This window comes from Channa argus, chromosome 18, assembly GCF_033026475.1.
Source record: "Channa argus isolate prfri chromosome 18, Channa argus male v1.0, whole genome shotgun sequence".
NCBI classification, from domain to species: domain Eukaryota; kingdom Metazoa; phylum Chordata; class Actinopteri; order Anabantiformes; family Channidae; genus Channa; species Channa argus.
The window spans coordinates 14,156,307-14,169,807 of NC_090214.1; the positions used below are offsets into that span (position 1 = coordinate 14,156,307).

Sequence of the window (13,501 nt, forward strand, 5' to 3'; positions counted from 1 at the left end):
TTAAGAATGATACAGCATACAGTTTATTTGAAACAGGGTACTTGTAACATCATAACAACAGATTGCCTGCTGATGCGAACTAGGCCTTATGACCCAGCATCAGTGGTCGATCGTTCTAAGACCGTTGTGGCTGAATGGGAGCAGCCAGTTTATAAAATCTCGATGACAGTGTAAAAGCCTCCTCTGTATATATGTGTGCATGTTTGTGTGTGTGGTTGTGCACTCAGATGATTGAGGGCCCATCAGAGTGGGATATTATTAACACAGCTGAGTGGAGAGTGTTATCAAGCTGCCTCTATTGAAACCTACCGCTTACTCCCACACACATAGACAAACACAGGAGGGGGACACACACTTATTCCTGCAGATATTGCTTCCTCTGGAAAAAGACCTGTGCTTTCTGACTACCTTTACATATATCACACACATGCACACATATTCTTTAATATTCAATTGTCTTTTAATTTTATTTCTATATATTCATTTTTCTTTTCTTATATTCACTATCTAGACTGACTGACAGTAGTTGTGCCGGACATTTCGTTTTATATTCTTTTTTAAGGTATCCATCTCAGGTTTTGGCCTCTATTGAGCTCCATCTGTTGCTTATGTGTGGTTGTTTGTGTATTTGTGAATATTGTGAAATTTTGGATCTATATATTACCAGTGAGAATCATTGCTCCCACTCACATCCTAGCTGGCACGAACATCAAAGAAACAGACAAGTGAAGACCAAGACCAAGATTAAGATTCACATTGAGAGACAGGAATGAGAAAAGACTTTCATTGAAGCCTTGTTTAAATGTTGATTTTGGGAGCTTATCCTGCTGAGGGCAATACAATGACTGACAGTGTTCTTCATTCATATCTGCTGAAAAAACATGTACCTCCAAAAGTGAACTTTTAAGAAACGTGGTTTTGAAATCTCTAAGAGGTTCTACAACATTTTCTAGCATATGAAGACTGTTTTAGCTTTATATTTCAGTTCCTCAAATTAGTTTATTTAGAAACCAAAAACCCTGGAACTGACAAAATTTGATATAGCTGATGAAACGGGTCAAAAGCTTGACTGTGTACATCAAAATATCATTTTGTTTGTAATGTTTGATTGGAAATGAAAAACTATGAATTTTCTCCAGCCTCTAATCACAAGAATAAATCACTAAATAAAACATTTTCTGGTATTTCAATAAAGTCATACAAACTAAAGACTTCTACGAATTGTTATCTATGTAGCTGACTTTGGGGCCGTGTAAGGTGCTACAGCTGCTGGTAGAATTTATACAGTGATGCTACAGCTGTATGCAGCAAAGAGATGATAAAAATAACCACCATAAACTACTGTATGCTTATAATGAGTTCTAGTCTACCTTAAGCTCTAGAGAAAGTTAAGTCCTGTTGCGTTATGTTAGCTGTTGGGGAATGTGGGCACCATCTTCATTAATGTGGTTTCTTTTACCTGTGTTTACTACAGGGGTTAGAATGGGTTACTTGCATATCTTTTGTTTTGCTAAAAAGTTGCTTGAATTACTTAAATTTGATGGACGTAGAAAGAGTTGAAGAGGAAGGAAAGGGACCCTACCTGGAGACATATTAAATAGAAATGGCAAACAATGGAATTTGGAAACAGTATTAATAAATAAACAGTTTTCCAGTGCCTCTGTGCAAGATCCTCATGCCCGCAAACTGCCTGAAAACAACTGTACTCTCAAAGTTACGGCATCACTCCTCTGCTGAGCTACTGTGGTGACACTTTACTGAATCATGACAGAAAGTCAAAACACAGCCTCCACTCACAGAAAGGAAGGGGAGATGACACAAGATGGCACCCGCAGCCCCCTAACGTTAACATGATGTCAACTTTACATTGTTTTTATGTTTCTCCCATTAGCTAAAAAGACATGTCCTCAGTGTGTGTTTTTAACTACCAGTGTTTTCAGTAATGCTATATAGCGACACAGCTCTCGCAGTTGCTCCATTGGTGTCACACACCTGGAACAGGCACCGCACTGGTCATGCATGGACAGGTCCATCAAGTTAATTAAATGATTAAACAATGAAATGCATGGTACATAATGGAAAAATGAAGCAAATGAAAAATTACATTTTCTAATGACAGATAATGAGAAATTTGAAATTGATTAGGTTCCAGTTATTCTCGTAACCGTCATATTAATAATTTATGCTCTGAGCTTTATATTGTGATATGGTAAACTTGCATTACATGTTCTCAGCTTCGGTCCTCCGTAGTTTACATGATAGCGCTATTTTATTTCAAGTGCTCACAACAAATTAGTAGGTTGGCTGTTCCCTGAGCGTTTATGGTATAATTGAATGAGGATCTTTACGTTCCAGTGCTGTCTTCTGTGTACTGTAAAATGTGCCAGATTGTATGTTCAAAAATGTCCTTATGTTTACATATTCAGCTGAAGGTGTACACAGCCTCAGGAATGACTGTGTACTCTGTTTGACAGCAATTTTTTTCACAGCAGTGTGTTCCTAACATTAACTGGATGCCCTGTCTGAATGCACGATTACACTTGTGCTTCTGTGCATTACAAAATAAAAATATCCACCGGCAGTTGTTAACTGCTGATATGACAGATGACAAATGGGTGTGGAAAGGTTTTAACAAACTTGTGTCAGTGACAGATTTAACCTTATGCCTCCATGTAAGCCCGTGGCATGCTGTTGTCTGAGGAAGATGTATGCAGTTGCAAAATGCTGGTTCACAGATAATTTATCATAAAGTATCAGACATCACAATCTTTGTTTCCCAGAATAATGTATTAATGTATGTATGTATTGTATTAACATTAAATTATTTTTATAGAAACACCAGCCGTTGTTTAGAAGAGTAGTTAAGTTTAGTTGCAATAAATTCTGCTTTATTAAGTCAGTCTTTAAATATCTCCTGTTATCTGGATGAATGCTCATATTGCAGCCTAGTATCACCATATAAATTTCCAATTTCCAAGTTTCTCTGAATTATAATTCATTTTTCTTAGCTGCTGTATTTCCATAATCTAACAACTCCTCAGTTGCCATGTGCAGGTGATGCAACAAATATTTTTAGAACCCAATTTATACACATCAGCATTATTTCCTTGCAGTAAGATTAGACATTTTGTTCCATTTTGCCTGTAACAATGTGTAACTGATGCTTTTTGGACATAAATTTGTTTTAACTTGTTTTAGGCTGACAGTAGATAGCTAGAAATATATGAATCTGACATGTCCATCTGTGAATTTAAGTGAGAAAGACACTTTCTGCTGTTTTTTCTCATTTAACTTAAATCTTACTTTTTGAATTGAGGACCTTTAAACTTTTGTGAAGCACATAGAGCAGATAGACAGATGGAAGACAGACATGTCTGAGGTGTGTGTGTGAGTGGACATGCAGAGTATAAGATAAAACGACTAGCTGTAGGTTATTTATCTCCCATGCTGATGGCTGGGCTGAGCTGTCAGCTGTGTGTGTGTGTATCTGAGAACGAATGTCAGTTAGAGAAATAGCACACAGATTTGCTAATATGTTTATTGATCCAGCCATCTCACACTACTCGTCTTGTTAGAGCATCCACCTGCTGATGCTGTTGAGCAGGGCTGACCTAACTCAAGCAGCTACTGGTAATGAGCCTGTTTTCAACCTCGTAGTGCATAATAATTATTTTAAATTTAATCAATCAGTAGGACCACATGCAGTGACTGTTGGCAGGCATTTGACAGACTGATTTAATCATTCATTTAATTGGTCTTATAGTTCAAACATCTTTTTCAAAAGGCTTCAAAAGAAAAAAATGTTAATTGTCTATAAAATTGGAGTTCAGAAAATTGTAGGTAATTAAAGAGGCAATAAAAACAAAATGTTTATACATTTGTTTATAAGGTATATTTAAATGTTAGCACACAAGATGACTCTCTAAAGGTTTAACCATTTGAATGAATTTTAATTAATAGTCCTGAGCAACAACCATGTGGGCTACTTAAGGTTTGAATGTGATAATTGATAGATGCTTTCGTGTATGTAGTGTATTCTCTAGCACACAGTCAAGGTCCTCCCTCTAATAAAATCTGCCTTTCAGCAGTGAGAGACATCAGGAACCATTATCGAGCTCAGTATTATTGTCCATCCACACCGTTGTCATGCAGTGGAATGTAGCAATTAGATAAATGTGTGCTACTGCAAATTTTTTTATTTTTTTTTGTATTCGTGTCATCACTGAAAGAATCTTTAAACTGGGCTCTTTTTTAAACACAGGAGATGCTTATATTCACAAAGAGCATTATTTTGCTGATTGATGCAAAAAATTGATGAGAGATCGCATCTCTGCACCTTTAGTTCCCACCCAGACATTTTGTCAAAGGTGTATTTTTAAAGAGTTTCTGTTAAGCCACAGACAATTATTTATTTAACCCACATATGATACAAGTAAAGAGCTTTGTAATTTTATGATTAGTTTCAAGTGCACCAAAGGTTGAATTATCTCATCCTACAGGCGTTTTTTGTTTTGACTCTATGTATTCCAACTGATGTGTCAGGACTGTTGTATTTGCAGTGGCGTGTCTGTTGTAGTTGGTGAATTGGGAGTGTAGCATCTCCAGAACCCGGAGGGCATTTACGAAATCACATCGGAGCTTCAAAAACGCATACACACACCAACACACGCATACACGTTCATGCAAATTACACCAAACAGGTCCAAATGTGGCTGTTCAACCTCCCAGATAGATCATGTATCGTTGCTATGGCAACTGCTGACAGCTACCAGTCACTGTTGTCATGGGAACAGGTTGACAAGCTCATAAAGAGAAGAGGAAGACTGAGAGGAAGATGTAATAGAGGCTAAAAAAAAAAAGGGAACAAAGAAGGAACCATATCAGAGCAGCAGATTACACACCCCGTCTGTTTTTAAATGGTGTGTTAAAGCAAAATGTGCAGTGCTATTTTTGATAGTCTGACTTATTTTTCATACTGTTCTTGAGATGATTTTATTTGGTGTTATAAGCAAAATCTAATAAATGTTCTGTGAAAAGACTACATTACTTTGAATTTACAGCCAACATTTCGATGCGGCGCTTCTTTGGAGGGGGTAGGGATAATTTCAAGAGATAAATGATACCAAAGAAAATCAGAAAAATAGATTAGCATTTTCCATCATAGCTTGAACGTGCCCTCAGCACCTCTTCTCGCTTCCTTTATTTTCTTCCAGTATTTCCCTCCCTTCCCCCCCCTACCCTGCTCCACTACTCTCCACTTCACAGAAAAGCTTTTAGATGATTAAAACACAACATTGGCTTTTTTTTATCTATTGCTATTGTTCGCTTTCAGTCTGTCGCTGTAAGTGGTGATTGCATTTGCTTGAAATATAGTCCACTATATAGGTTTTGACTTTAGGGGAGCATATTTGATCGAGTTAAGGTTTGACTTTATGAAGAGGAAAAACTATAACAGCTTAAGGAAACAAGCACCAAAAACGAACTACATCCGAACAGTTTTTAACTAGTTGACATTCACTCACAAAGAAATTAAATCGTAGCATTTGGAATGTAATTAGCATATACTGTAGTTTCTGAGCAGGAAAAAAAAGTGTCAGAATGTTTTTTTTCTTTTTACATTTTTAATTATACGCAAGAATTTAAAGACGGCACTGATCTATCCTTCATTGTGTACTGTATGTGTCCAGAAAAGTTGAAGCAGCAGCCACTAGATGCTTAGCTAATGGGAAGCAGGCTCAAGCTAGTCCAATATGAAGTAAATCCATATAAAAGCTTATACATTAACAAATTATGTTTTGGTTGATTAAAGTCCTTTTTTCAATTTATTTTCATTCCAGCCAATCAGATGTATTGGTGTTGCAGTGCTTTTAATTAAATGCAAACTTCATATGCCAGCATATAATAATATTTATTATTATTATTACAATACCAAGCACACAAAGTTATTACAGTATGCTGACACAATGCTGTTTCCATGTTGATAATTTGCTTGGTTAAACTTAGTTATATCAAAACTGGGATTTTTCTTAAGTAGCCAAACTAAAAACAACAACAATATATGGCAAACAGCTAAAATATGTAGTGAACACAGGAACATATAAAGATTTTTTTATTTTTGTTCACTGCACCACTGCTGTCTTTCTTTAATAAGCATTCATTAAATGAAATAATTCTTTTTGTCTGGCCTCTGAAGCATCATTATAATGTTTGCAGTAACAAAATACAGTAAAAACAGCATCTGTGCTTCCAACCATTGCAGTTCAGAGCACTAGAAAAAAGGCCTGTAGTGGAGACTAGTTGGAGGATGTAGGATGGGTCAGATAGATGTTAAATAGAGGGTGCTTTTGATTAGTAGCACTGCTGACTTGTGCCTACTGAGGTCGGAGCATTACTGTGAGTTTCGTCTGGAGCTGCTTTTTTATGACTTGACTCCAAATAAGCTTCTGTGTTGAGAATACAATACAAAACCCACTGAGGCAGTGATGGTGTTTATGTGTGGCAGTTTTCTCTACTCTCTCATATTTACACACAGACACACACACACAAATACACAGGGTTGACAGATTGAAGAGGTGGAGCTTAAACTACCCAGTCTGAATCTGGCAACAACATCTTGGTGATGCAACAGTACATACACATGTATGTGTGTGTTTGTGCGCAAGGTCTGATGACTCACTGGTAACAGTTTAAGATGTTTCGAGGACCTGATTAATGCTTTGCACGTTTGTGATATTTTCCCCCATACTTATTTATAACAATTTGCAAAACCAAGCACACAAGCAGATACTCAAACTGAATGACATTGCATTTAAAATGAGGATGATGACTAACTGTGTACCCTGTCCTGCTCCTTCCAAATGCTGCTGTCACATTCCTGTAAATAAGAGTGTACCATCTGTCCACCCAGCTCTGCTGCTGCCTCTGCTTCTCAGCTGAGCTTCTGAGTGAGCAGCACAGATCACCAAAGATAATCTATTTTTCACAATCTCCTCCCCGAAGTCTGAGCAAAATGGCACATGGAGCCAAAAAAAAAAAAAAAAAAAAAAAAAACAGAAAATTTTGATTAATGTTGGTTTATTATGAGTTTAGGTAAAATGTTTTATTCCATGACATCTTTTAAAACCATGCTGTATAATTTACAAAAGAGACAGAAGGGAAAACATAAGCAGTTTCTTTGTGCTTTGCAAATAAAATCATATTTCTGATATTGCCAGCTTTTTGCATCATAGCTTAGGAAATAATGTAGTAATAAGACTTTTTAAAAATATTTTTTTATTTATATGTGAATTATTAATAACCTTTTTAATGATGGCTTTAAAACATGTGGCCAGATCTCAGGTTGTAATCACTCGGTATTTTAGGATTTCTGAATGCTCCCATTCTTTTATGAATTATGTGCTCTTTGTTGTTGTTTTCCTTTTTTTGTTCTTTTTATTATTTTAACTTGGTAAATTGTTGAATGGAGAATTTGCTGCTGTTCTGATATATAAACGGTCGGGTGGAGTGTGGCACTGTGATGTTTTCATAGCACAATATTTGAATCCTGTTGACATGAGTCACACCTGGTCTCTCTAATCATCTTCGGTTTTTAACCCACCAGAATCTTAAAGCGTGATAGTGAGGAATCTTTGCACCTTTCAGAGGCTGATAGCATAAAAATAAGTTGTTACTTCATGAACTTTCAGAAATAGTTTTTGCCCCCATGGTGCCTATTATGAGCAATTTTCAAAGACAAGCCTGTTAAAATCAAATGATTAGTTCATTTTTCAGCTAAGAATCATAGTAAGTGTTACTGTCATAGAATTGTAGGTGTCTATTAATCAGTCTGTCTCTTCTGTGCCAACTTATCCTTGCTACAGTAGCTTTCTGAAATACTGTGAGATAAAGTGTAATGTAAATATTTATATTCTGGTACTCAGAGCTTAAAAAAAGAAATAAACACTCCATAACTAATGCTCAATTACATTAGATAATAAGTACATCTCAGTGTGAAGTGATTTCTGTAGGGTTTTAATCTAATAAAGAAATAGCCCAGTGAAAATGGGAAGGTTTCTGGAATCTGATGTGTTGGTGATTAGCCTAAGAGTTCATGCAAGAGCAGTCGAGCTATGTAGACATTACATTGCTCCAATACATTAAATATGAGCGATAAGTTTTCAGTGAATTGAACATTTGGCTGGTAAATATTGTTTTTGAAAGTGTGTGGTTTGCATGTATTTCAGAGGAGACAGTGTTAGGGCAACTTTTCTGGAATATAAACTGACTCCTGCTACTATATTACAAATCACATGTTTCTCTTTAGGCATTTAGTTGATTCCTGTCCAGCAACACATGTCTGTTAGCTCTTTGTGTAGATATGTTTTCTTTTTTTTTTTGACTTTCTGTGTGTATTAGCTTTAATTCCAGTCTAATTCATGCTGCACTCTCTAGCACATCCAATGTTTTAAAATAGTTTTTAAATCATGACTTAGAGGCAGGATTTATAGGACTTTTTTCTGTTGTCTTTCTCCACTAGTAAGTGTGTTACTCGAGCTTTGAAGAGAATTGGCTTTTGCTAAGAGTACATAGAGGAAACACCACATGCAAAGCTGAAGTTTCTCATTTCAGTCCCATCTTAAAGTATTCAGGACTGCGGCTTTTCATCTGTTATATGGACGGAATACAGTCAGGCTTTGTCACTGTATAATGATTCAGGGCTGGAAAATCAGGGCTGGAAAATCACAAGTCCTTCCTTTGGAAATATGTGTCTAGCAGCTCTGTAAGAATATACCTGATTGTGTACCTTCTCAGTGCATTATTTGTACTCTGTACAGGACTGATGATAATGAATTCATGATGATAAGTTGTCACGCTGTAGATAGAACATGTGGGCTAACATCTATTTTTCCTCCCACTGCCTCATTTTTCTCTCCTCATTTCTCTTTGTCTTTATCTGTGTCTTTTCCTCTCTCCCTAGTCCACTCCACTTCATCTGGCAGCAGGATACAACAGGGTGAGGATAGTTCAGCTGTTACTACAGCATGGAGCAGATGTTCACGCCAAGGACAAGGGGTATGTAAAAGTAAAACAAAATAAAATAAAATAAGGGGACTTTAAATGAAGACGGAAAATTGGAATCATGCCAAAATTTGTATCCTAGAAGAAATGAAACAATATCTTAGACAAGATTTGTTTTTTGTTTTTTTTGATTAGCAGTGTAATCCATCACTGAGACAACAGAATCCCCTTTTTCACTTGATTAGATCACTACGCCACTTGCAGATTGGCTCTTTTATCATTTTCAGACTGTGGAAAAAGGGCATGGCAGCCTTTCTGATAATGTTGTCAGATTTCTCCTGAATTATCCATCAAAATTCTTTCTGAATAAATTTGAGATAGAACTAGGCCATGCACACACATCTCTAAGAGCAGTAAGTCCAAAACTTCCTAGTGAAACATCTGAACATCTATGGAATGGACTGCCATGAGAGTTTGTATAGATGTTTATGGTTCCCAGAGGATGGACCCTACGGACATTGTCATCCAGTGCCACCATCACTCAAAACTACACACAGCAACCATATGCACACGCAGCATATGGTTGCTGTGTGTGGTTTTGAATGAAATGTCTCAACTATTGAATCAATTATCATATCATATATCACATTAATGTCCTTATTGTCATTGTGAGTATTTTAACATAGAGCTGTGCCAGCCGACTTTCTCCAAAATTTATTATTAAATTAAACAGAACTTATAATGAAATAGAAGAAAAGAATAAGGGTATAAGGTCGTTTGAAGTATTGTTTGAAGTATTATATTTCTTGTGAATTTGCATTTTGTTTTTTGTTTTTTTGTCCTCTCCAGTGGTCTGGTACCTTTACATAATGCCTGCTCTTATGGACACTATGAAGTTACTGAGCTACTGCTGAAGGTACACACAAACACAAATGCATGCTATCAGTATTTACTTCAGCAATGGAATAGACCTAAATTGTGTTTCCTAGGACTGAGAAATTAATTTCCCACTGTTCCAGAATGAATTAAATAAAAGGCTCCTGAAAATCGAGTCTTTTCTCTGTTTTTATCTTTCCTTCTGTCTTTCTTCCTGTTTCCCTCATTCTGTGGTTTTCTCTTCTTACAGCATGGAGCATGTGTTAATGCCATGGATCTGTGGCAATTTACTCCTCTCCATGAAGCAGCATCTAAAAACAGGGTGGAGGTTTGCTCTCTACTGCTTAGCCACGGGGCCGACCCAACCCTGCTTAACTGCCACAGCAAGAGCTCTGTGGACATGGCACCCACTCCTGAGCTGAAGGAGAGGCTTACATGTAAGTGTGCTGCTTTATTTCCATCATCTGCAGCTGCACTGAACAGCACTTCCAAACTTGTCACAGTGCTGAATTAATGAATAGGATGTTCTAGGGAGGGTATATTTACACCAGTCATGTTTGGAGCTTTGAAGATCTGGACCTTAGTGCGTTGACTGGAGACTGGATGTTTTCTGGAGCAGAACACGCAGGTGTGTAGACAGACAGAGGCTAACAACCGGCAGCTGTTATGCATACTTGGAAAGCTGAGCACAACAGAAGTAAACATAGATATATTGATCTTATTATGTATATTTAAAATCGCTGACCTGAAAAAACAATTGTGAATTATTATTTTTCACAACACAACCCTTAAAAAGGGACTCCACATCTTTTGAACTGCAAAGTGCAGGTGGGCATTACTACTGCATACACTGTTCACCTACTGTAATAACACTGGTGGTCTATGTCAAAAGTGGTAAACGAAGTCATCAGTGGCTCAAGTTGGAGGTGTGTGAAGTCTAGAATTGCCTCAAGTGACATGGTAAGTGGTAAATGTTTGCTTATATAGCGCTTTTATCCAAAGTGCTTTACAATGTTGCTTCTCAATCACCCATTCACACACACAAACTCTGCACCACTGGCAGTACCTGCCATGCAAGGTGCTCACTTGACCAACCAGGTGTTAAGGTAAGTCAGACCTCGACCCAAAACCACAGTCAGCACACACACACACACACACACTGGCTGAGGTAAGGAAGTAAATACGGTTTAATAAGAGCGACCGGGTGGCTGGCAAGTACAGGGAAAAACAAGGGCTGGATACACAAACTAAAAGCGCCTCATGGACAGACTAACACAAAAGCTCCTCAGAGTGCGAGCGATAATGTTAACAAACAGAGGCCAGTACTATATAAAAAGTAAACTAAACAGACGTAAGCAGTCCAGGTCAGAGTACTTGCAGAGGTCAAAGGATAAACCAGACGGTCCGGACTGTAGGTGCCGGCAGAACACTGGCTGTATTGTAGATTGGTGATCTAGACTCCGGAGCAGGCAGAGGAGTTCCTATAGCAAACCAACGCAGAGTGAGCAACTCCTAGGCAGCCTTAAAAAGGTTCCAACCAATCAGCAGCAAGTCTGGGCAGCTGTCCGTCCCTCCACAGAACCAGTCCGGGGTGAGGCTATGACTCGGGAAGGAGGGCGGCCACTCTGCACACAGGGAGACAGGGTTAGAATGATAATAAGTAAAGCACAAAACCCATAGGCCTTGACACTGGGAGCAACTTGGGGTCCAGTGTCTTGCCCAAGGACACTTCAGGAAACTTTGCCAGCACTGCACTGTGAGTGAGTCACATTTACAACATACTGGTGTCTACTATCTTTTAATTTCATTCTTTCACTACTGCACCTTCAGGAGGTGAGTATCGAGTCATTCATCATTGGTCTCAACTGTACACATCTTTGAAGAGTTGTGCTTCCTGTTCTAATTTTGAGTTAATCTGGTTTGGCACCAAATGTGCATCCTGAGATCACAATAGATTTACGCCACTTTTATAACTTTTCTCATGTGTTTTTTGGAATACTGGTTTTGTCATACAAACACAAAAATTATAAAGCCTAATGCATTTTGGATATGTATATGTTGTTAGACAGAGTGCTATTATTAAACAGGGTTTTTCCACAAAAGAACATAATTTACTTGTCTGTAGCCACCACAGAGTCAGAGCAGACAAAATAAGTCTTTGTTTTTGCCGGAAAGCTCTCTGCAACTCTTTGAAAGTTAATTAGTGAGTCCACTCTCTCTGCTGCACTTGTTGATTTATCTTTTGTAATGAAGCAGATCAAAACAAAAATCAAATGATGCATGAATCAAAAGCCACCTTGATTTTTCTATACAACGTCATAACAATCACTCCTGTTTGTTGTTTCTTTATGAAGAGGGTGTGTTGTGCAAAACACATAGAGGTATTTGCTAAAATAATTACAAGGTGACTAACCTCTAATTTATGAATTCTTCTTCATCGCAGTTTTTAAATGCATATTAATTAGGGAGTTTCTCAGGTGCTGCCAGTCTGACATTTTTAACTTCAGACAGAACCAGGCTAGCTGTTTCTTCCTGTTTCTTTATGCTAAGCTACTGGCACTACCTGACAGATGTGACATTGGTCACAATTTTCAGTTCTTAGTGAGAAAGTAACTAAACTGTTGAACTAAGGACGGTCAGTCATTTTTAAAAGAGTTTAAAGTGTTTTGCTTAACAACTCAAATGCTTCATTTCTTCACGGATTTAGTCATTTCCACGCTTTGCTTGATACAGTGATTTGACAATCTCTGAACCTAGTGGTTAATTCAGAAATGTAGGACTGCTGCCAGTAATTCTCAGGGTAGAACAACAGATGCTGCAGCGTATGTGCAATATTATTAATGCGTATGGATCCAAAGTATAAATAAAGTGTGATAATGTAAAGTGCTGTGAGTTTATAATGTTTCCAGACAATTTCCTGGAAAAGTGCCCTATACTTTCTTAGAAAGTAGCTGGTGTTTAGTTTTTAGGAAATTCACAAAAGGCATATGTGGTTGTGAGAGGACATGGTAAAACTGTAAATTGGCAAAGTTATGAATAAGCGGTTTGTAATATTTACATTTTTAAAAGAAAAAAACTTGTATATAGTAGTAGGCAAGTAGAAGTACTTCATAAACAGACCTGATTATACATACACCTGATTAGATATTCAAAAAAGACAGATCCAGTAGATATTATAATTAGATTTATGTTTGTAAGAGTAGCTGCTGAGTGTGGGAGATTTTCTAACATGAAATGTATGGAATGTGTTTTCTTTGTTACTGGAAAATCACCTTAATAGTAGCTTACTTTTAAAAGAGTTTAGATAAAGGAATTTATCTGGAAAATGTGGGATGTGACAAAAAGGTTTACGGTAATTACTTATTTTTTCAGTTCAGTTATTATTATTATTGTTATTATTATTATTACTGTTTAATTTGTGGGAATGTGTTAGGTGTTGTTAGGTTTTTATTGTTTAGTTTTATGTAATGTGTCCTTTGCCTATTGTTCTTAATTTAACATAATACCCCTTAGACTTTCGTCTGCTATCGATAAATAAGCTACATCACCACAACAGATCATTAGTAAGTTATAAATCACACAACAGTTCCAGCTTAAAGGGCTTCTTATCTTGGGCGAATGTGTCTCA

General features: G+C 37.2%; 1 protein-coding gene across 4 annotated transcripts in view; it reads left to right on the top strand.

Annotated features, from left to right (window-relative positions):
• LOC137103699 (poly [ADP-ribose] polymerase tankyrase-1) overlaps positions 1 to 13,501 on the top strand; it is an 81,520-nt gene that overhangs the window by 37,707 nt on the left and 30,312 nt on the right. For all 4 annotated transcript variants that reach the window (XM_067484293.1, XM_067484292.1, XM_067484294.1 and 1 more), the window contains 3 exons: positions 8,957 to 9,051; positions 9,847 to 9,913; positions 10,124 to 10,310. In XM_067484293.1, the coding sequence (XP_067340394.1) occupies positions 8,957 to 9,051; positions 9,847 to 9,913; positions 10,124 to 10,310 (349 nt within the window). The remainder of the gene's footprint in view (positions 1 to 8,956; positions 9,052 to 9,846; positions 9,914 to 10,123; positions 10,311 to 13,501) is intronic.